The sequence below is a fragment of the Larimichthys crocea genome, chromosome XV (assembly GCF_000972845.2).
Source record: "Larimichthys crocea isolate SSNF chromosome XV, L_crocea_2.0, whole genome shotgun sequence".
Classification (NCBI taxonomy): domain Eukaryota; kingdom Metazoa; phylum Chordata; class Actinopteri; family Sciaenidae; genus Larimichthys; species Larimichthys crocea.
The window spans coordinates 9,096,293-9,119,991 of record NC_040025.1 but is presented as its reverse complement, the minus strand read 5'-3'; the positions used below and the strand labels follow the sequence as shown (position 1 = coordinate 9,119,991).

At 42.9% G+C, this 23,699-nt stretch overlaps 2 protein-coding genes across 3 annotated transcripts; one reads left to right on the top strand and one right to left on the bottom strand.

The window, feature by feature from the left end:
* Positions 1 to 794: 794 nt before the first annotated feature.
* Positions 795 to 3,814, bottom strand: apex2 (APEX nuclease (apurinic/apyrimidinic endonuclease) 2). The gene is made up of 6 exons (XM_019278385.2): positions 3,494 to 3,814; positions 3,345 to 3,428; positions 3,056 to 3,239; positions 2,804 to 2,947; positions 2,486 to 2,555; positions 795 to 2,048 (listed from the first exon to the last, which is right to left on the bottom strand). The coding sequence occupies exons 1-6, from the start codon at positions 3,606 to 3,608 to the stop codon at positions 900 to 902; spliced, it is 1,746 nt and encodes a 581-aa protein (XP_019133930.1). The 5' UTR covers positions 3,609 to 3,814; the 3' UTR covers positions 795 to 899.
* Positions 3,815 to 5,983: 2,169 nt separating this feature from the next.
* Positions 5,984 to 23,592, top strand: zgc:162200 (protein bicaudal D homolog 2). 2 transcript variants are annotated; one of them, XM_019256035.2, is made up of 10 exons: positions 5,984 to 6,285; positions 8,315 to 8,648; positions 10,666 to 10,878; positions 11,027 to 11,179; positions 12,795 to 13,310; positions 15,121 to 15,984; positions 16,381 to 16,560; positions 18,468 to 18,619; positions 19,685 to 20,045; positions 21,045 to 23,592. In XM_019256035.2, the coding sequence occupies exons 2-10, from the start codon at positions 8,397 to 8,399 to the stop codon at positions 21,048 to 21,050; spliced, it is 2,697 nt and encodes an 898-aa protein (XP_019111580.1). In that variant the 5' UTR covers positions 5,984 to 6,285; positions 8,315 to 8,396; the 3' UTR covers positions 21,051 to 23,592. The 2 variants fall into 2 exon arrangements, with proteins under 2 accessions (XP_019111580.1, XP_027144269.1); XM_027288468.1 differs by lacking the exon at positions 5,984 to 6,285 and adding an exon at positions 6,638 to 6,793.
* Positions 23,593 to 23,699: the final 107 nt, after the last annotated feature.

Genomic DNA, 23,699 nt, shown 5'->3' with positions numbered 1-23,699 from the left:
AACAAAAACTCAGAATTCAGACTTTTTTCTTTCTCAGAATTAAGTCGTTTTCTCAGAATCCTGACTTGTTCTCGAACTTCTGAGTTTAAAGTCAGACTCTCTGCGAGATCTAATCTTTTTTCCAGAATTCAGAAGTGTTTTTGTTTTTCCACTTTAAACTCAAATAATCGTTTCACATGTGGACCCTAAATCCTCTTAAAGCTGCGATATATAAACTTCAATCTGATTCTAAAACTCGCTGCTCACTGTCATACATCACGGTGGTTATACTGCGGTTGCGCAGCTGGTAGTGTCAGTAAAATGTGTTGCTGTGCAAAGTTTATTTTAATTTCTTTCTCTGGGCTTTACCGTTGTGTCTTGAACTCACTGCACTGCCATCTAGTGTGCACAGTCACCAAGGTAACAAAGGATAACTGATCTGTCATTTATAAAAAAAAATAATACTGATGTGTTCACTTTACCCATTCCTACATTCATAATTTTATATACAGTATCAGGTAAAGTGAACAAGTAGGACTAAACCAACAGTTATTTTCAATATTGATTAATCTGACATTACTCGATTACTACATGATTTACTGATAAATTATTTTGTTTAGTCTAGTGGAGCGATACATACTAGACCTCCTCAGAGCCTAAGGTGAAATCTTCAAACTTATTTGTACAAGCATCACTAAGATATTCAATATAAAGTGATCTATTGTGAATCTATTATTTGCCTAATTATTTCAGCACGAAGAACAAATACAACCAAACTCAAGCTAATACAAAACTATCGTCTTTATTAAGGAAAAAACAAAGCAAATCACTGGAATGATAAAAAGTCTTATAGTGCTGATTTGAGCTCAAGGTTTCTCTGTAAAAAAAATAAAATAAAAAGGTTTATACATCAAAACATGTCACTTCCCTTTGTCAACCCATGCGAAAAAGTTACAGCGAGCGTCAGGGTTGGAGGTGTGTCCCTGAGGTCGAGCACAGACGAAAAACTGTTTGCCCATGTTGGGCCCCTCCTTTTTTACGGTACGAAGCACGCAGGGTTCCCCGTGGACCTTACAGGAAGGCGGTGGTGGTGGCCCGTGAAGCACCGACTTCCAAAACCCTAACGATGCTCCCTTCTTGGCAGCGGAGTGGCCCACAGTAGGCTGTGAGGTTAAAAGTGTTGTCTCCATGTGTCTGTCATTTTCCTCTGTGGTGGTGGTGTTGCTGCTACCAAGCTGTGGTGAACCATGAAAGGCAAACTCAGTGCCTTCAGTTCGATTGCTCATGACAGAGGAGTCGTCTGTTGCCGTGGATGCTTTTTGGGACTTATTCAACGATGTAACTTCTTCTGTGCCGAGTGCTTTTTCACGTGGTTCAGCGGTGGGAACAACATTTGTGAGCTTGGGTTTGAAAAAGGAAAGGAGGCTTCCCTGCGGCTTTGAGGAAGTCTTTACTGTCTTAGTTTTTTTCCCCTTCGGGGCAACAGAGTCTGATGTCAATAATCGTTTTTTACCAGAGATGTGTTCAGCTCTGGATGGATTTAAATTCTCCCTCCTTTCCTCTTCTTCTTGAGATCCGGGTAACGCATCCTTAAGTTCAGACTGACTTGATTTTTGGTCCACCTTAACGAGGAAGCGGGAGAGTTTCTGCTGCTTGCCAGCGAACTCTGGCAGGTAACGGGTACAGAGGGGAGGCGGCTTGGAGCTGGGCAGGAGAGAGCAGCTCAGTTGCCCCCACACGGGGCAGTGGTCTGATCCCTCCACCTCCGGCATGATATCTGCTGCCACAAACTGCTCTTTGGCTAACTGGCAATCGGCGAATATGTAGTCGATGCGTGTGCCATAGTTGGTCTGCCGTGCTCCGGTGAGAGTGGACCAGCATGTGAAGGCGTTGGTGCGAGTTGGGTGGAAATACCGAAAGGTGTCTACGAATTTTCCACTGCGGATGGGATCTGTTGACGTTACCTCAGATTCTCCATCGGACTCCTCGTCATTTGTTTCCTCCTCTTGTCCGCCACTGTACAAGAAGCCATTCAGCCATTTCCTTCCAGGGTTTTCATCAAAATCATCCTAAGTAATGAGAAAAACAAAGAAGGCATCACTATCATGGAAACGCATAACACACAACACATACACACATATATCGAAGGAACCAAAATACATTTTGCCCACTTTGTTTGGGTCCTTGTTGTGATCGATACTCTTGGGTCTGTTTCTCAAACTAGGAGACTGGTCTTAGACCAGAAGCAGCGGAAAACAGCCAATTAGTATACAATGTCATTTTTTTGCAGCAGATTAAAGACACAATATATAACTTGTTTATTAGTGGACAGATTTTGTTGCCTTTTGGGCCGACCCAGGAGAAATGTTTCCCCTCGTCTTTGATGCTAAACTTAAACTGGCTTTAACTTAAAAATCACATGTGGTATTGAGAGAGTAGGATACAGAGTAAGCACAGTACCCAGAAGAAACATTCAATAGTATTCTTTTTTTTTGTTGTTACTTACAATATCGCTGGGATCGCAGTGGTCTATTTGTCTGTGAGATGTATTTATGTCTCCTAAAACAATCACATGGCTGAAAAATACAACAGAAAAAAATCATTATACATCATCCAAAATAAGTCGGATACAACATATGTTCTCTATACGGTTGCCTTTACTGCAGTATAAACTACTTTAGGTAAATACTATGGACTCAAATGTACATCTAAAGATGCAGCGATTATAGATTTTAATGGTACGATCATATTCTGAGGAATAACCCTGGTTTCATGTTTATAATGCATTCATTTATTTCACAACCATTTCTAAACCCTCTCTCACCTCCCATCTTTCAGTATCGCTTCAGCCCGACACCGAAGCAACTTGTAGAACTGCAGCTTGAACTGCTTCCTCTCCGGCTTTTCAGGATCAGCCCGTGGACAGTAGACGTTGATCACGGTAACGGTTTGCTCTTTGTCCTGACACCTGTGGGGGGAAAATCAGAGTCAAGAACAGACACAGAGGACGGTATGTTCCAATGCACGGATCATAACTGGATCTTTTAAAATGAAACACAGCACATATAAGTCTCACTTGGCTCTGTGCTGTGTGACAACAGCTCGTCCCTCATTGTCCAGAAGCTGCAGCTCCTCGCTGCAGAACTCTGCAGCTTGGTGACCGTAACACCCAACAGCGCCTTCATGGTTGGTCAGCAGACCTGTCAGACCCTCCTCGGCTGCAAATGGAGTGGCACTGTCTTTGCAGTAGGTGGCAACCCCTTGTGCATGCAAGAAACAGGAGTTGCAGTGAGTCAGTGGCAGGTGTATGAATGGAGGTGGAGGCATTGAAGGGTCATAAACAGACTTATGACAGTGTTATGCACCTGAATAACCGCTGCGTCCTCGGCTGTAGCTGAAGTAGGAGTTGTAGCCGTCAACAATGGCAGTTCTTTCATCCAGCAGGTCTCCTGTTGAAGGACAATGAATGAGTTTATTTCTCTCTGCACAGAGTTCATGTTATATAACCACTTACTTGTCACTTTAGTCTCTTGCACACAGATAATATCGGCGTCTAGTGAGTCCAGAGCCTTCTTGATGCCGCCTCTGAAGGTCCTGATCCCGTTTATGTTCCAGGTGACCACCTTCATCGCGTGGGATTCACTAACGTGCAGCCTGGCCGCGAGACCCGGACGTGAAAAGGAAGACAACAAAAGGCACGAGCGGAAGTGCTTTTCCTTTTAGCTAATCTTTCTTTAATATTTCGCTTTGTCAGTAAAATAAAATACTTGTATTAATCGCATTTATGTGTGCATACACAGCAGTCCAATACTCACACAAACACAGAATGTAAAGACTAATTTATTGGTGTGGGGTGTGTTGCGCCGTTCAGTGATGGGAATTTCGGTTCTTTTTAGTGAGTCGGATCATTTGAGTCAGCTCACCAAGAAGAGCCGACTCTTTCAGCCCCCAAACTCAGCCAAGTTTAGCACTGTTTTGACTCATGGTTTGTATGTGTACACATATATCACTTAAATATTCAATGTTTTTCAGCCCAATAACCCCTTGGACAAGAGACCCCCATGTGTAATTCATTTTTTAAAATGTGTCATATTTTAAGGCCTAGTCTATAATAACTTTCATATTTACTTTATTCACCCTTTCTTTCACCTTATTAACCTATTTATACACTTGGTTATTAGCCTATATGTGTTTATGATTTAAAAAAAAGTTCATGCATAATATAATAATTTATTTTGTAAATAGGTTTTGTCTAAAGTAGCTTATTATTGCATTTTAAATGCTTGCAGTTTACTCAATGTATTTTTTTGTTGTTCTCACAAATTATTTTTGTGAAAATTGTCAGTTATTATGACAAAAATTGGCGGACGCCCTACAGTCCTTCTGCGGACCCCCTAGGGGTCACAGACCCCTGGTTGAAGACCCCTGACTTGCAACCTATGCTATTGTGACTTCTCAAAATAAAACAACAAAATGAACCTAAGCCACTGAGGGGCTGCTGCTTGTACTTGTAGTAGTGAATGTCTTCCGGGGTCCAATGAATGAGCGAAACACATGAGCTCATATGCAGTCACCAACATTTATTCATGGTCTTGGTATTCTTGACTTCACAAATAAGTGACCTCAGCCGAACTTTTCATACGTATACATTAACTCTGTTATTTGCATGCAAATCAAAACAAAAGGCTCACATATTGCCAGAAACCGTGTGCTTCCCCAGTCAGCAGCACACCTGCCGAGTAATTTACCTGTGCTTCCATTTAACCATTTCCTGCATCCCACGGGAACAGAGTGCCACCTACTGTGGCCTGCAGGTAATACGCAAAATATAAACACAAACGCACATATGAACCAGAAAATGGCTCTAACACAGGGGTGCCCAAACTGTTCCACAAACCAAGAGCACACAGTTTGACCAATCAACTCTCTGAAGACTGAGATCAGTTGATTAAATGAGTCAAGCAAGTCTGGTGTGCTGCTGTTTGGTTGGAAGGAAAACCTGCAGCCACACCGGCCCTTTGTGGAACAGTTTGGGCACCCCTGCGAGTCTAACACATGCTTTGTACTGAATGGGGGGGGGGGGGGGGGTGGGGGCGGGTGGGGGGGGGGGGGGGGGGGGGGGGCAGCTGTGGCTCAGATGATCCTTTCAGTGTCCTTGGGCAAGATACCCCAAATTTCTCTCTCTGTAAGTCACTTTGGATAAAAAGCACCAGCTAAATGATGCTCATGCAAATGTATTCAAAAGTAAAATCGTTCACCTTAAAACAGGGGTGCCCAAACTGTTCCACAAAGGACCAGACTTGACTCATTTAATTAACTGATCTCAGTCTTCAGAGAGTTGATTGGTCAAACTGTGTGCTCTTGGTTGGTTGGTTGGTTGGAAGGAAAACCTGCAGCCACACTGGCCCTTTGTTGTATTCAGAAGTAAAATCGTTCACCTTAAAACAGGGGTGCCCAAACTGGTCCACAAAGGGTTCGGTGTGACTGCAGGTTTTCCTTCCAACCAAACAGCAGCACACCAGACTTGACTCATTTAATCAACTGATCTCAGTCTTCAGAGAATTGATTGGTCAGACTGTGTGCTCTTGGTTGGTTGGTTGGAAGGAAAACCTGCAGCCACACCGGCCCTTTTGTGGAACAGTTTGGGCACCCCTGCGTCTAACAGCTGTGGCTCAGATGATCCTTTCAGTGTCCTTGGAAATGTATTCTAATGCAAATGTATTCAAAAGTAAAATCGTTCACCTTAAAACAGGGGTGCCCAAACTGTTCCACTGCAGGTTTTCGTTCCAACCAAACAGCAGCACACCAGACTTGACTCATTTAATCAACTGCTCTTCGGAGAGTTGATTGGTCAAACTGTGTGCTCTTGGTTGGTTGGTTGGTTGGTTGGTTGGTTGGTTGGTTGGTTGAAAGGAAAACCTGCAGCCACACTGGCCCTTTGTGGAACAGTTTGGGCACCCTTGCCTTAAAAGACCCGCGCTCTTTGAACCGGCTCGTCCGCGGACAGCCCATCACTAGCGCCGTTGTCTAGCTAGAGGGGGCCGTCGTGCTTTCACGTCTTTTCGGCGCGCTTTTGACACCAGAGCTCGGCTGTGAAACAAGAGACCCGGCTGCTGCTGGTAGCTGTGTGATGGTGGGAGGAAGGGACGTGTTGGAGAAGCAGTAACCTGTGTTTGTATCTCTGGCTCCTATCGTGGTTAACGACCGTTGCCGCTGACAGCTCCGGGGAGGAGGAAGTAACGTCTGTAACGTCTGTAACGTCTGTAACGTCTGTAACGTCTGCTCGCTCCGTCCGTGAAATAAACGGTGAGTGTCGTTAGCAAGTCAAAGCTAATTAGCTCGTCTGACAGAAGGAGTCGCTGAGTCTTTGTTTAATTCAGCTAACTGCGAAGCTAAGACGTTATTTTCTACAGCTGTAGCTGTGTGTGTGTGTGTGTGTGTGTGTGTGTGTGTGTGTGTGTGTGTGTGTGTGTGTGTGTGTGTGTGTGTGTGTGGTGTCGTTTGCCGAGCTGAAACTACACTTGACTAAGCTGACCGGTCGTATCCTGTTCCCGGTCCCGGTGTCGTCTTTTTTTTAGATTGTGTATCCTTGTCTTGAATATTTCCAGCCTCTTATTTATTTTTTTTAGAAACTAGAGTATATAAATGCTGCCAAACCGGTTTTTACACAGAGATAGTTAGTGGGAGAAGCGGATGCTTTAACGGGATCCATCATTTGGCACCGGCTGGTGTTTCCATCTTCGGTCAAAGAAGAGGACACGAGGGGGGAAACATGGGGGAAGTCTGCCCCACCCAGTCAACACAGATGGTCAAAGAAATGTTTAAATGTTAATCCACGCTGTCACTTTATCCAGCTGTCATAACTGTGGAGCTACATCAGCTGAAGCTTTATATTCTGAAGAGATGTGGCGTTGTTGCTGATCTGAGGCCAGCTCTGCATCCCAGTTTAAGCTCATATGTGTAGTTAAACAGAAAAAAATATATGCCACATTATTATATACTATAATAACAACACCTGATCATGTTGTAGTCTCCTTGTTGTGATATTATTTCTATTATCAGGGTTCCCACGGGGGCTTGGATTCCTTGAAAATGCTTGAATTTCAATTCAGTGTTTTCAAGGTTGTGAAAATGCTTGAATTTTTTGTGAAGTGCTTGAAAATGCTTGAAATTTGTGTGATGTCTATTTGTCACTGTTATTGCGCTATGGTAGTTACTCAGCAAGCTGAGAATACAAGCCAATTCACAATTAGTTAAAAATCAAAACAGTCAATCTACCACCATATGAAATAATGCTAATTAGACCCATATTATTATTATTATGCCATACAGTGGCACCGCTGCGCTTCCCATGACCATCATGGCAAACACAGTAGGCTACCTATTTAAAGGTGCTGGAAAAATGGAAAAACTGGTGCTTGAAGGTGCTTGAAAAGTGCTTGAATTTGTTCATGAAAAAGGTGTGGGAACCCTGTATATACTATAATAACAACACCTGATCATGTTGTAGTCTCCTTGTTGTGATATTATTTCTATTATAATATTTATTATTTGTATCATGGTCACTTTCTTTTGCAATATTTCTGACACTATGTTCACTTTCAAATCAAATCAGATTTTATTTGTATAGCCCCAAAGTCACAAAGTATATTTGCCTCAGAGGGCTTTACAATCTGTACAGGGAGTGACACCGTCTGTCCTTGCCCACAAAAAAAACATTTTAACAGAAAGAAACCTCAGGAAGAGCCACAGAGGAGGGATCCCTCTCCCAGGAGAGCCACAGAGGAGGGATCCCTCTCCCAGGACGGACAGAGGTGCAATAGATGTCACGTGTACAGAATAAATCAACACAAACATATAAAAGAGACGTGTGACTGCATCTTCAACCAATACCGTGCCTGACCAGGCATAACCCTGAAAGAGACAGACAGACTGTACTTGTCTGTTTTGAAGGTTGATTGTTTTTCGTGTTTATTGTAGGTTATAAATATTTTTGTTTTTGCCTTTTCTACATTTTTCTAATTCTGTAGTGTATGCTACATCCCGTGGTGGGATGAATAAAGTATATCTAATCTAATCTAATAATAACTGATATCATAATCAGAGTTGATTATTTGTAACTTTTATTCACATGCAAGGTGCAGCAGTTAAGTAATTTAGCCTTTATTTGTGTATTTAGTGGTCATTTGGTGTTTTCCCCCATTAAACCAATCCTGATCTTTTCTTATGCAGAATTGGTGTCACAATGTGATTTTAGACAAAGGCTCTTTGCCATCCTGCCCTTTGTTCTAAGCACTTTACACAACCGCCGTCCTTATGCTTTGCCTTTTTGCAGTGCGGAGTAATGAGAGAGGAGGAGTGAAAGAAAGCAGGTGTCCCAGCAGAACATTGGCAGACAAGTGGGAGGCCAGGCGAGAATGCTCGAGGCGGATGCAGACCCGGCAGGTCAAACGGCGGAGGGTGAAGGAGAGGAAGAGATGGGGAGCAGAGACTTGAACGCCGAGGTGGTGCGGCTGACCCTGGAGCTCCAGGAGGCCACAGAGGAGAAGCTACAGGCAGCGCGCTATGGCCTCGTGGTGTTGGAGGAGAGCGCAGCTCTCAAGATGAAACACAGGCAGCTGGAAGAGGAGCACGAAGTCCTCAAAGGGGAGCTACAGCAGCTCAAAGAGGTAGGAACCCCCCAAAGCCTTCTAGTTATATTTAGACAACATCGGGAAGTTCCTCCAGGGATTTTTTTCCAATAACATACTACTGCTTTGTAACATTTATTTTGCACAATACACAATTGATTTTTTTACATTTATAAATCCTCATGTTTGTTTTATAACTGAAACAAACATTTCCTGAATGTGAATTTCACAACTCTCATAAGGACGAGTTGAAACTTGAGATCTTCCATCATGGTGCATTTCCTGTGTTGACAGCTTTGGTCCACTCTATCTAGTCCATTACGTATAATGGATTTACGCACAGTGATCTTGGATGTCAGAAAAAAAAGACTATAGTAGTAGTATTGAATGAATGCATGAACGTAAATATAAAAATATTAAAGCAAAGGTTGCAGGATATTAAAAACCAGACGCAGTGGAACAGTAATATCTTTCCTTTTTATTGTTTCCTCTTTGTTTCCATTGTAGAAAATTGGTATCGTAAAGTTACCGTGACACTTTTGCTGCTGGTAAAATGTAAATGCAGTCAAAGCTGAACTGGCTAATCTCTTTGCCGTACAGCTCATTTTAATTTACAGCTGACGAGCCGCCTTGCTGTGTACCTACTAGACCTATAAAGATACCGTTGTACCGTTGACCTATGGCATAAATGTGATTGTTTATCAACCCCTGACGCTCTGCTATCACAATAACAGTTCTGTTTCTGGAGTGATCTCATATTTTTATCTTTCAATGAAGACGCTTGTTACTACACGCTGAGTCAGTTCGGCTGTCGTGTGTCATCTGACGCTGGTGGCGTCAGAGGGTGAAGACTGTGATTAGGGCGACCTCCGCAGCGCATTAGTCAGCACATCCGGTGCTTTTACCCAAATTACATTTTGTCCGTGCGTCTTAAACTCGTTTTGATACTGTACTGCACGTCCATTAAGGATTGCTTTAGGTTAGTGCTTGATGGTCAAGATAAAAAAGCTCAGATTATCATGTAATCCATGCATTTTATAGATTTATGGAAGTTATGGCATCTGCTTCTCATTGCCTTGGTGTTCTAAACAAACCATGTGCTTCCCATTTTGTCTAATAATTAACCATTGTGCAGAAAAAATTGACAACCACTTCATCAACACTCCAGCTGAGAGTTATATTTCTGTTCTTATGCTGCTGCTGATTGATGTGTGAGGAGTTAATGTTGTAAACTTTGACACAGATGCACCAGATGGGCCTCGAGGGCATTTAGTATTGTTGGAACAGGCTTTTTTTAAAAAAAAAAAAAACTGGTTCATGTAAGGAGGTAATCCCACAAAATTCAATCCTCTCATGTTGAATTGTTCCACGTACCTGCTTAAACTCAAAGAGGGACACGCATACAAGCAGTTGCCTTTTAGCAGTATATGTGTGTGCCAGAATAAAATCAGTACATCCTGATGTTTTCGAACCACATACCAAGCAAAGCTCTTTATGCTTTAAGGGCACGGTGGTACAACGACTTTCAGCTGTAATCTGTATAAACCTCATTTCTTGGCCGTATACCTCCATAAGCTTCGGCGGGGGTTTTAACAAAGCAGGGCAGACTCGTGTTGTGAATTAGCATGATTATATAACCACGCCACGATGCTCAGTTGAGCATGTTTTAGTAGCATGTTCGTCTCATTTCACACCTTGTTTGATGGTTCTTTCATCAGCGGTCAGCGATGCATAATGGGTTAAGGTTACTAATTATGGCGAGCTGTGAAGGAATGCTGTACGTTATCATGTTAAGTTGAATGTAGTAGGCTTATTTTAGCACATCAGCTGTCAAACAGTGTGGAAGCCGCTGTTCGGGTGTCTAGTTACCGAGCTATAACAGCTATTTCCTTGCAGTTGTCAGTGAGGTCCTAATTCCCTTCCTTTGTTTACATATTTCTACATTTCTGGCCTTCGTATGAATCGTTCAGCACTGCAAATGTTCTGTCTTTGTGTAACACAAAACATCGCATATTTGCCCTTCTCTCACCCCCTCTCTTTTTTGGAATTCGTGAAGGCATTTGCAGATTCTGTGAGCAGCCAGAAACGTGCAGCTGCTGACGGAGAATGCCGGGAGGAGAGCTTGCTGCAAGAGACAGCCACTAAGGAGGCTGCCATGGCAACCCGCATGGAGGAAGTCCAGTCAGAGCTCAAGCAGGCACGCCTTGCTCTGGGCAATGCCCACGCAGAGATCGATAGACTGGGGGTGTTCTCCACCCAGCTTAAGAAGGTACGACGACTCATTCAGGACCTGTTTACCATAAATCCCCTTCCTGTCATAATACAACCAGTCACTGGTGGATACATTAGCTTTTTATTATTCAAGTATAATGACGTGTGCACAACATGAAAATGTGCAATTATATTCTGTTCTACAGGAGTGTGAGTGTCTGGAGGCAGAAAAGGGCCATCTGAGGGATGAGATGAAGGAATATAAGATCCGTGAATCACGCCAGTTGCAAGACAATAGTGAGCTAGAAGACGAGAACATCTCTCTGCAAAAACAAGTATCTGTGCTCAAGGAAAACCAGGTCAGTTGTCACTCAAGCTACTCGTATGCTGTTTATTTATGTGAATTAAACGTGGGTGGTTGTTGACACACTATCATGTGCCCGTTGTTGTTGTTTGCTTTTTACCTTTTCTGCATGAGAGCAGAACTGCTTTGCATGCAACAAACTTATAATCTCCATCACATGTTTGTTGACATAACTTCACAACTGGGACACAAATTGAGCAGTGTTGAAGAGGCAGAACAGGCCAGTTGGTGGGTGATTCATGCTGTTACCAGAAAATGAAGTCGCTCCCAGACAACAATTCTTCTTTTGTTTTACCAGTTGTGTCTTTTTGTCTTTTTTTGTCAATGAATTCCCAGTATGGCTGCTTCCCATGAGAGCAAGACATCACGTCCAGTGACACATTTCTCTGAAAAGAAATCATGAGGAACAAAAGAAATATCAGAAATGGTGTGACAGCCTGCGACTGACTTGTTAATTGCTTGTTTTCTGGTCAGATTATTCAGAACAGGCATTCAGTGATAGTGGAAAACGCTTTGAATTTACCACAGTGCTTTAATGCAACTAACGATTATTTTAATTATCAATGAATTCAAGGTGATATTCTCAAATGTTTTGTTTTGTCTACAACCCAAAGATATACCTGAAAATATTCTTTATATTTGAAAAGCTAAAATCAGATAATTTTTTTCTTAAACGTACTGAAAACAATTAAATCAGTTATTAAAATAGTTCCTGATTGAGATTGGTCCAAACATTAAACTAAGTTGAAATAATACAGCCCTAAAATTCCTGAAATCATGAAAGCAGGTTACAGACTACTCAGCATACTGACATATTTTTCACATTTTCCATAGCTGTTAACATCTCAGAACGCTCTGTAAATGTTACGTCCTGCACGATGAAGGATGTTCAGTATTCCTGTGGGCTCTTTGTATTCCGGAGTTATGTGAAAGTGTCATTGTTTAGATTCCTGAGGGTGCGAGACGAGTGTGTCCGAGATGTGCAGATGTGCTTTTTGTGTACGTTACAGCTCTGCCAAGACAAACTGTCCATGACTCGTTCTAAATGCAGCGGTGGCTTGTTAGTGTTTTCATGATCCATTGGTTGACTTCTAAAATAAAAACCAAGGCTGTGCTGGAGTAGTCAAACACATTACGTCCTATATATTTTCCTAAAAACTTTTCCTTGACCTTAATAAAAAACGTCCTGAGCTTAACCAGCTTAGGAAAAGACGACCGCGGGGCTAAAAGAATCAGACTGCACTTCACTCGGTTATGTAATTATACAGCAGTGGATGTTTTTGACAAAAGGCATCATGGGATGACATTATCTCCTGTCCTTTTATACAGGATGCTAACATCGCTATTTTATGTATACTTCATTTAATGATTATATAATGTAGGGTGTAGGAATATATCTAGGATTTAAACTCTACACCAGTGGAAGGAAGTGTATATCCACTAGACCTGATAGTGATTGCGGAGACATCTTTGTGTGTGACTGTGACACTGTTGTGCTGAATGCAGCCTCGGGTATGTTTTCATGTTGAGTCTAGAATGTGCCCCCATGTGACCTATTGCCTATCTAAGAAAAAAATAGCCATCTGGTTGTGCTCCGTATCATATTTCAGGTCGAGTTTGAGTCGATAAAGCTGGAGCTGACCCAGAAGAACGAGGAGCAGGAGGAGATGCGAGCTCAGCTGGACGAGGCGGCGAGGCTGAAGGAGATCGCAGAGAGGCAGCTGGATGAGGCCCTGGAAGCCCTGAAGGAGGAGAGGGAGCAGAAGAACAGTCTGCGGCGAGAGCTCTCCGCCCTGACCCTTAACCCCTTTGATTCTGTGGGGAACCTGGAGCTCCACTTGGAGCAGCTGGACGACAGTCAGGAGGAGGGCCAGGGGGGAGAGGGAGGAGTTGAGGGAGAGGGAGAGGACCAGGACAGTGGCTTTAATAATGGTCCTGGGTCCGCTCCCGGTTCTGCTCACCCTCCTCACTTGGGGGGCTCCAAAAGTAACGGCCTCATCCATCGCTACTCCACTCCACGCAACAGTGACGTGTTCCTGCGTGCTCCAGCCTCTGGGCTGGTGTCAGACCTGCTGAGTGAGCTACACTTTTCAGACAGTCAGAAACTTAAACAACAACTCCTACAGGTAGGAAACCGAACAACACGTGCCAAACTTTTAAATCTTTGAATACTAAAAAATAAAATAAAAGATGAAGCCTTACTTACAGGATATTGTAGATATTCTCAAGAATCGAGGCAATCAACTATTTACTTTTGTCATATTATTTAAATTAAGAGGAAATGCAGTGTATTAATAATTAATAATAACAATAGCCTGTATACTTCTGCTAACACTATGCACTTAAAAACAAGGGACCACCTATTGGTTGGTTTGTGTATCTAAGCTGTGATGTCTGTTACTTCCTGCTTTAGACCACATCCGCTGTGTGTTGTTGAACCGATCCTTCCAGTAGTAGTAAAAACCAGCTGGCACCACGTTGCATCCTCTTACTTCACCGAGCAATGCAGTGCAACTCCCACCTGACACAGTTAGGCTTCGCAAATAAAAGGGTACTTAAGAAAATTAAGGATGTCTTGAACGGTCATCCCTCACTGTCACTGGAGGAAATATTTTATTCATGATGCACTTAAATCGGGGGTTGGGTTAGCATCTTCTACACAACAGATGTTGGGAGCTGAATGGGGTCACAGCCACTATTTTACATAAAAAATGCATTAAGGTGGTTGGGGGAGAATTTTCTGTTGCAGAGAACTGTCCTTTTTTTGTTTTACGGATAGTAATGAACAATCAAGTTTTGGCCTGTCTTTGAAGTAAAATAGATAATTGTTCAACTAATGCAGGGGTCGGGAACCTTTTTGGCTGAGAGAGCCAACACTTTCAAACACTGAATACAAATAAATTTGTGCGTTTTTAAGTAAGACCAAGTATACAGTGGTCCCTCGTTTATCGCGGGGGATACGTTCTAAAAATAACCTGCAATAGACAAAATCCACGAAGTAATCAGCTTTATTTTTTACAATTATTATACATGTTTTAAGGCCATAAACCCTCTAACCACACACTTTTATACACTTTTCTCAGACAGGCATTAACATTTTCTCACATTTCTCTTATTTAAAGACTCTCAAAGTTCAAACTTTCGCAGATTTAACAAAAATAAGTACAATACTGTATTAGTAAATGAAACCAAAGATCAAAATCTGTTTTCAAGCCCAAACATTTTTAACAAATTTCATTTTAATGATCAATCTACGAGGTTTGACACATAAGAAATTATTACCAGTAACTCACACGTATTCCACGGTTCCTCTGACTGCAAACACACAGCACTTCAGAGTCACACTGCTAGTGATTGAACATTTATATAAATCTGGCTAGCCGAACGCATTTTGTACAGTACTCCCTTAGCCAATCAGGACAGCGAACACAATGCACGTTCATTCTGTAAAAAAAAAAAAGCATGCAAAATTACACTAAAAAAATCTGCGAGACCGTGAAAGGTGAACCGTGTTATAGTGAGGGACAACTGTAATAAGTATAATAAGTCTAAGTTTTAATAACGTCGTTATACCGAAGCTAACCAGTAATAAATAAAATACTTTAATGCAACTTCTGGTGCTGCATGGTCCCGATCATGCACCGATCCCCATAAGCAGCCGCTGTGTTTTGGATGTAGACACCCGTGCGCACTCGCATACTTGAATGAACTCACCTGTCGTTGGCTCATAAGCCGTTTCTTTTCCAAGCTGTTCTGTATCGTTAAAATTAAACAAAATAACACGAAACACGACTGCTTACTCTCCTACGAGCCAGATGCAGTCATCAAAAGAGCCACATCTGGCTGACCCCTGAACTAACGGATAACTTCTAGTAGTTAAAGCAAATTTAAAATGTTTATACCTTGCAAGATTTTCATATTTCTGTTTGTTCCCAGGCAGAACGAGAGAAGTCCAGTCTGGTTTCCAAGGTGGAGGAACTGCAGATGCAACTTGTCATGTCCAAACAGGCACTCAGTCAACAAGAGGATAAGGTTGGATCTCTCACCCAGCAACTGGAAGCTGTGCACAGCAGCCAGAAGCACAACCAAGAGGGAGACAACAGAGGAGACGACGAGAACGGAGATGGGAATGAGGTCTTTGACTATGAGGTAGACACCAAGAGCAAGGAGGTGCTGGAGGCGCGCATGCGATCAGCCAGCGAAGAGCTTCTGAAGCTGCGAGATGAACTGTCTCAGGCAGGAACTCGTTACAACACCCTGGAGCAACGTTACAAACAGGAGAAGGATCGATGGAGGGCGGAGGCCCAGGAGCTGGCCGACAAGATCCGTCAGTGCATCAAGTCCAGCAAGCAGGACCAGGAGCGCATCAGTGAGCTGGAGAAGGAGATCGGAGCCACGCGGAAAGTGGCAAACGATTCAGAAGGGCACTTGACCGTCGCCCAGGAAGAGCTGCTGGCTTTCTCTGAGGAGCTGTCCAACCTCTATCACCACATCTGTGTGTGCAACAACCTAACACCCAAACGAGTCACCCTGGACTATTACCGCGATGGTGCCAGGTCAGGTGCCGGAGGTAGCGCGCGTAGGTACGTCTTCCCCCAGCACAACTCCCAGAAGAAGCCACGAGCCAACGACATGTTTGGCTCCAAAGCCTCAGCGTTGCAGTTCATGGGGGAGGTGGACAGTGCAGGAACCAGCACAGAGTCTCCCAACTGCCCTGGATCGCCCACCCTGGATTTCAGGGACCCTTCCAATGTCCGCAACTTGGTAGCAGTCATCCGTTGCCAGATCAAACATCTCCGGGTAAGACGGCACCGCTTATCGCACACAGTGTCTCAGACATAGATTGTTTGTGAGTTGAACGCAAATCCTCTAACTCCTGCATTGCTGAACGTAAAGCTCAGCTCAGACATATGTAATTGAGTAGATCCTGCGTCTGTTCAAGTCCAGCGCCTGATAAGGGGCCGTGTTAACACGTGTGTTTGAGTTTGAATGGATTGGATTATCACGGGGGTCAAAGCTGAGTTTAGTGACTTCAACAACAGAGAGTCCTTTCAGAAAAGTGTCTGGAACACTGGGATCTTGTGTTTTATGTAGTGAAACACAAAGTTTCAAACATGTATTGTTGCTTTTCTGAAGATTGAAGGTGTACAATAATAACGTTGCATTTAACGAACAACTGTCTGCGTCTTCTCTCAGGTGGCGGTGGACCTCTGCCGTCAGAGGGGCGCGATGCCGTACTCGGGGCTGAGCTGCAGCGGAGAGTCGGAGCGGGACGCCGAGAGCCTCTTGGAAGAAGTACTAAAACTCAAGTCCCTCCTCAGCACCAAGAGAGAACAGATTGCTACTCTCAGGACTGTCCTCAAGGCTAACAAGCAGGTAGGTCTCAGCACGTATGCTGCAGTGTTCCCCGCTGATCTCACTTAGGCCAATATTCCACTTAAGGGTACATAAACCTGACCTGTGCCTCTTATTAAAAAGAGGATATCCAACATTTTCTCATGTTGACTCACTATGAGAGGCCTCGTTTCTTTACCAGCTCCCTTGGTACAACGGGAAGTCTTTCTTCTGCTGCCAGTATTTTAATCCAGCACACAGCGCAGACGAAGACCTGACTAATTTCAGAATTTTAATTGTAAATTGATTGTCCCCGTTCAGTAAGAGAGCGAGCCTATGCATAATCTTGACATAAACAGTATCGTTGGCCTGTATCATCTGCGTCGTGTCTGTCCCTCGGGCTCACATGCTCCTGCACCGTTAGCACAGCGTGATGTTGCACTCCTCAGAGGTGAAACTCTCCCTCTCCCTCCCCTTCCCTGCGCCTTGAGCACTGCGTGACCCGCTTCACTTATTCCCTTAGCTGTCACTCTCCCTTTCACACACAAACACTCAAGGTAATCTGCTTGGCAGGGGCTGCTCACATACAGTGGTTTTCCCTCCTCGAGTCTTAATTTCCAGGACTTTGTTTACCACCCTATGTTTGTTCCTCTGAGATAATCAGCGTTTTTCCACACTGCACTGAGGATCGCATTCAAGTCGCATATGTTATTTATGCTACGCTATGTTATGCTCTGAAGGCGGCTCAGGCCTTCGGCTGCGTGTCCTTTAACAGAAGGACTCAGTTCTGTTTTCGTGCTCTGCCACTCTTTTCCGTTTACCTTAGCAGCTCTGACCGTGGTTCGCACAGGTCCTTGAAATCCTGGAAGGTTGTAGACTTGAACAGGGATATAAATACGTCTTGAAACTTTTGTAAAATAGACATAAAGATATACAGGTTAATGTTTTTTTTTATGCATTTTATGGCAAGAATAGAAAGTTCTTGTGGTATTTGTTTACTTAACCTTAGTAAGTAGGCTACGTTTCACTGTCTGCATGTGTGTCTCCTGCAGTTGCGTCATTGTTTCCATGCCTCACGAAAGTGTGACTGTCACGTGTGCGCTTGGAGGATTTACAGTGTTGTTACAATAACTAACCTTGTCTCAAAACTATGCCGTGTTAGAGCCTTGAATATGAGTCAAGTGGGCTTGAAAAGTCCTTGAAAAACAAAAGAAAAACGAACAGCTTCAAATACCTCAGCTGGTTTTAGGATGCGTCTCCACATGCGTCTTGAGTGACCGCTTGTGATCGGATCTCACTTCCCTAATCTATATGCAAATAAACTCGTACTCCATTTCTGTTGTTTCTGCTTTGTTGTTTTTCTTCTTCTTGCTGGGACAAACAGACACAATGTTTTTTTTATACAAAGAAAGAAAGAAGTTACTACGATTACTACAAAACTACCTGCTACAAATAATTCTGAATTTGTCAGAGACGGCGTTTCACAAAGTTTTCTCCCGTATTAACAACTCATAAATTTGCAATTTTCTCCACGGGCGACAAAAGGAGTGTCTAGTGTAGTGTAGTCACTTCTTAAATAAAGTTACTGTAAGTAGTGTTGACACAACTGGCTGCTAAATGTCAGCAACTACTTACGTTGCAGTTAATGCTGAATTTACAAGACGTCACAGATGATGGCAATAATAACAAGAATTCTGGGGACACTGTGGTCCTGCTGAATATTCTTACATATTTAAGATCTTATATTTTCTGCTGGCTACATCGATAGGATAGTTATCTTTTAGAAAAACTGATGTGAGTGTATACTAAAACTAAAGAGGCACAAACGGAAACGAAATTAGAATTCACGATGGTACTATCAGCTTAAAATAAGTTCAAATCATGCATGATGAGCATGCTACAATAGTATATGATGGTGCATTTGTCTTTTTTTCTTTTTGTCTACGCAGACTGCAGAGTTGGCTCTGTCCAATCTGAAAACCAAGTATGAGACGGAGAAGAGCATGGTGTCGGAGACCATGATGAAACTGCGGAATGAGCTCAAGGCCTTGAAGGAGGACGCTGCCACCTTTTCCTCACTCCGAGTCATGTTCGCTAGTCGGTAAGATTTCCTTTTTTGTGTTTTTAGCAGCGTAACACGAGAACATTTATTTATTCAGGAGTTTATAAAGTCGATTTTTTTTTATTGCTTTACAATTTCTTTTGTTTGTTGATTAGCTCTGATTGTCTGGGTTAGCGTGTGCCGGTGTTCTCCGTGCTTAGTAATGGTGTTCTTGTTGTGGTGCAGCTTTTTTGCTACCACTCATGTAATAAGCTTACCACGCTTATTACGCCTGTGGACAATCCACAGGTTCACGTGAAGATTATGAAACCACATGCTCTGCCCTGTGCCCGGCGGGGGAGGAGGCGAGGACAGATTTGTCCCATCAAGCCAGGTCACCTTAGGGTAGATGAAGCCGGGAGAGGGGTGTGACAATAGATAGACGATGCTGTAAAGGGGTTAAACTCACAGACCCCCTTCACTCACTAATCACTAACCTCTTCTAAGAATCCGTCGGCATGGATAACTGTTTGGAGGAGTGTTTTTCTATTGCGTTAATAGATGAACTGATATTTTTTCTGTATTTTTGTAATGGATAGCATTATAAATCAGTGTTATTTGTTTTTGTTTACCAGAGAAGCTTAGACAGGGGTTGTATTACCTGTCCAGATCCTCTCCAGACAGTTATGAGCTGGCATTTGATTATCCATAAGACGGATTGGAGGACAGACGGTGCTCAAGGACTGCTACTGTCTGGCTAAAGGTTGCAGCTTAGAGAGATCCTCTTGGTTATAATTAAGTCATGTGGTGCCATCATGTGGACAGCTGGAGTAACTACATGATTTACATGCACCCCACCCCTCTTTTTTCTTTCTCTCCAAATTATTATGAATAGTGGCACCGTTTCTCAAACATTGAGGATTTACAGATTTTCTTTATCAATATAAATTGAATCTTTCTGTGATCAGAAAAAACATAACCGTAGTGATTTGTTGATCATTAACAGAAATCTGAATAATAATAATCTTGAGCTGCTAGTGTTTGATCACAGCTGGTTTGTGTGTGTGTGTGTTGTGCTCGCGCCTGCTCGTGCGTGTCGCATCTTATTGTGTTTGCGTCTCTCAGGTGTGACCAGTATGTCACTCAGTTGGACGAGATGCAGAGGCAGCTGGCAGCCGCCGAGGACGAGAAGAAGACACTAAACTCTCTGCTGCGCATGGCCATACAGCAGAAACTGGCTCTCACTCAGCGTCTGGAGGACCTGGAGGCCCCTCTGTCTCCCCACAGCTTGAACAGCAGCCCCCGTCGATCCAGGGCCAAAGAGCTGGCCACCAAGTCAGGCCGGGCTCCGCGGAGCCCACGAAGCAGTCCTGCACGCCCCCCAGTGAGGAGCAGTCCGCGGGCAAGTCCGGTTCTCGGCAGCAGCGTTCCCACGATGGCCACGCACCACCTGCGAAGTCTAACCCGAAGCCTCCACACGAGCCCCGTAAGAACCCCTCTCTCTCTTTGTCCTGACAACCCCACCCAGACAAGCCGAGGCAAGGCTCTCCCTCGAGACGCCACCTTCATTAGAAGCCGTAGTGTCAGTGATGTTTTTAACGCGGATTTGAGCCCCGGCTACTCCCCGACGCGTAAAAGCTCCACCAGTTCCGTGAACAGCGACGTAACGGTCAAAACGCAAGTCAGCGATTCAAGAAAAGGTTCAGGCCGAAGAGCTTCATTCCCTGCACGTCAGGACACCTTCATTACAACTCGAGTTGTACCTGCCTCTTTGTTTTCTTCATCCATAGATAATCTAACCTCTTCTAAAGCTTTGCGTGTGTATCCTAACACATCAGAAGCATGGGGTGCAAGTAATCAAAAAGCTAATCTAAAACAAAGCGTAGATCCCTCTGTAAGAAGAAAACAGCTGGGTTACAGGTCTAACTCTGTCCAAGAAGCATCTGCTGCTGCTTCGTACCGTAACACATTTCAGTCAGACGCCGTCTCTTCTCAGTTGAATACTAAATCTTCAGGGGCTGTGACAACCACATCTCTCTCTGGTCACAATCCACCTGGCAAGACCAGGATGACTGGGATATGTAGAGAGTCTAGGCGTAGGTTATCCGCCTCCACAAGTCGACCCGCAGACGAATCGCACGTTAATGTCAGTAAGAGCTCTGGTAATAAACCTCAGGGCACGCCCGCCCGGGCCCGGAGCTCACACTCCAAATCATGTCGCAGGCGATGAGATGAGCTATCTATATTATATTCTCTATTATCTATATCTATACATTATGATATAACAATTAAATAACCCCAACTTTGTGAAAAATATTAGATATAATATTATTTATACATCTCATCTTAACTATTCGCTGTTGGAAGTCCCTGATCTGCTGATCCTTTATCTGTTGTATTGATCCTTTATTAATTACCCTTCACTTATTTTATTTTTTTGTTGAACTAAATATGTTTTTGTCTCTGTCTCACCCTGTCTCTGTAGCGCTGAAACACTCCTTCCATTACTCCAAACTCCCTTTTCTCCATAAGGACCTGTCTTCATGTCGATTCCCACGGCTCCCTCCTCTTTTCCTGACTCCAAGACATCCTGTGTTCATCCCAGATCCGATGCAACATTCCCCACTCTACCCACCAGAAACATGGATTTAAAAAACGTTAAAAAAAAAAATAAAAAAAATAAGTTTAAAGAAAAAAAAAAATCTCTCATCCAGCCCTCTCCGTCTTCTCTGCTCGGGGGCAGAGAAACCTGCATGCAGCCTGGAGAAAGGATGAAGAGACAAATGTGCTGCTCATTGCTCTGTGAAGTCATTGACTGTGTCTTGTCCCAAGTGGATCCAACTTCCATCTGGTCTTGTTCAAGGCTGTGTGTTGTGGTGAACCATTGACAGTATTTATTTCCAGAACGTCAGACTTTTCATGTACAGTGTTTCCTGTCCTCCAACTGACTCAGCAAGGCTATGATCTGTTTTAAGGCTGTATGACTCTCTCTCTCTACACTCTTGCCTTTTGTCTGACATTCTGGTCAGGCCCGTCTGGCGTCTTTTAGTGTCTGTAAACCAGTAGATCATCCGTGGTAGCTCTCCCAGGTAGTTGTTTTTATAGAACAATGCAGCCTTACTAACCAGAATTGCTAAGTAGAGAGCTTGCTATTGTCTCGAGGTCTCTCCCTCTCACCTACAATCACAAGCTCCTCTTTTCTTTTTTTATCCTTTGATGTGTCTGGCTCAGCCACACCCTTTAAACTTTAAAGGTCAGTAAGACATGCCACTTCATTGATGGAAACAGATCAGCCATAAAAGTTCACCACCTCAGGTCAAACACCGAGCGATCAGATTCAAAAGATTCGGGAGATCTTTTTAATTGTGCGTCTTACTTTGGAAACTATGCAGACCAAGTCAAGACAGTGCCTGTGTCATTCCTGCTGTTCTTTAGGATTCGGGTGGCGGGGGTTTGAAACTTACATTCACTTTCATGAAACAGCAGTTGCCTGCAGCTATTTTTACAACAGCCATTTAGCATCTTTCACAACGAGCAGCTTTTTGAAGTGGGGTGTTAAGCAGCACGCGTGCCAGCATCCCATCAGGCTAAGCTGTTTGTTGGGCTGTCGGGTTTTAATAGACACTGTCTCACATCACTCTTGGTTGGCTTGGTTTACCTGAAAACAAATACTAACACCTTGTTGTTACATGATGCTAATTTCTCTTGACAACAGCTCCCACTCAGCTTCTGCTTTTTTTTGTTTTCTCTCACTCATTCGAACGGCTAAACTAAAATCATGTTTTCTATTTCACCATTTCACGTGACCATGCTTTTGTGTGCTACCAAAGTAAGCATGTTGTAATGAAGTACTCACAGCGACCTATAGTCGTCTCTCCCGTGGCTCCAGCTTCCTTTTTGTTTTTAGTCGGGAATGTTTAATTGTGCTAACAGGGACACTGATAGGGTTGCTGCTTGTAGAAAAATGAAGTAATAATAATAATAATAACGTCCCGTAATTTCAAATAACTACACAGTGCTTTACTTTGATAAATATATCATGACTTAAGACAAAGATTGCAAAACTAAAATATTTCCAAGTGACGATGCTTTGCATTGCAAAGAAAAACACACGTATGTATCTGTTAATCCTTAACGTGGATTGCTTCTAGAGTTAGACGTCAGAGCTGCGATTCGAAGACAGCAGCAGCACATTGTTAACACTGGCACTGTGACACCACCTCGTCTCATTAAATGCAGTTTAAATTCAAATTGAATTGACCTGATGAGACCAGTCGTGATTCTTTTTTTTTTGTTTGTTTTTTTTAGACCACATTTGGAAACTGCTGTTTTAACAAATGAGAAATTAATTAATGCAAGAAAATATCGAAAGCTCGACGTACCCGTGGTTTAGTAGAAGACGCCACATCCTGCTGATTGACTTCTTGTTTTAGTGCCTTGGTTTTGATCTTATGTTTGTTTTTAGACTACATTACATATTCTAAAATAGAGGCTACTATCCAACACTGTAGTTGTAATGTTTTTGAAGGTATGTCTTACGCATTAAGCAGTTTTAGCACTGATTTTTTTTTTTTAAATATCTCATGCTGGTAAATTATTTTCACTTTTTAGCAAGCATGCCGCGAGTTACTGTATAAAGATTGTGAATGCAGGAAAACAATGTTTCAAAAACAGAGATTAAATGTTACAAAAAGGTTTTTTCGAAAGTGATAACCAGTTTTTTCGGAGCTGCTCATGAACTACTGCTAAAAAGTGGAAATGCTTTAACATTATGTTATATTGCTTTGAAGGTTGTAAATGGATTTCTTAATCTATTTAATTCACTCTTGTTTTAATTTAATGACCATTGTTGTATAATATTTTAACTGTATTTATGTGGTCTGCATTCTGTGTAAATTGCTCTTGGGGATGATATGCACACACGCTCATTGTAACGCATTTGATTGGTCCTCAACTTTTTATGTGTATGCAAGCTCCTTTCATTGACCTGTGAACCACTTTTATCATGAAGAATAAAAACAAGCCAACACTGTATATGTTTCGTGGTCCTTTCAGTTCAAACACAGACAGTAGAAAGCACAAGATATTTGCTGTTTACTATAGTAAATATTATATTACTATACTATTTATTATTGGGATT

Coding starts and splice junctions, on each gene's coding strand:
- apex2 (XM_019278385.2), bottom strand. CDS start 3,608: ATGAAGGTGGTCACCTGGAACATAAACGGGATCAGGACCTTCAGAGGC. Junction 3,429..3,493: donor GCAAGAGACTAAAGTGACAA/GTAAGTGGTTAT, acceptor GTCCTTCAACAG/GAGACCTGCTGGATGAAAGA. Junction 2,049..2,485: donor ACTGCGATCCCAGCGATATT/GTAAGTAACAAC, acceptor CTCATTACTTAG/GATGATTTTGATGAAAACCC.
- zgc:162200 (XM_019256035.2), top strand. CDS start 8,397: ATGCTCGAGGCGGATGCAGACCCGGCAGGTCAAACGGCGGAGGGTGAA. Junction 13,311..15,120: donor TTAAACAACAACTCCTACAG/GTAGGAAACCGA, acceptor GTTTGTTCCCAG/GCAGAACGAGAGAAGTCCAG. Junction 18,620..19,684: donor CGAGTCATGTTCGCTAGTCG/GTAAGATTTCCT, acceptor TGCGTCTCTCAG/GTGTGACCAGTATGTCACTC.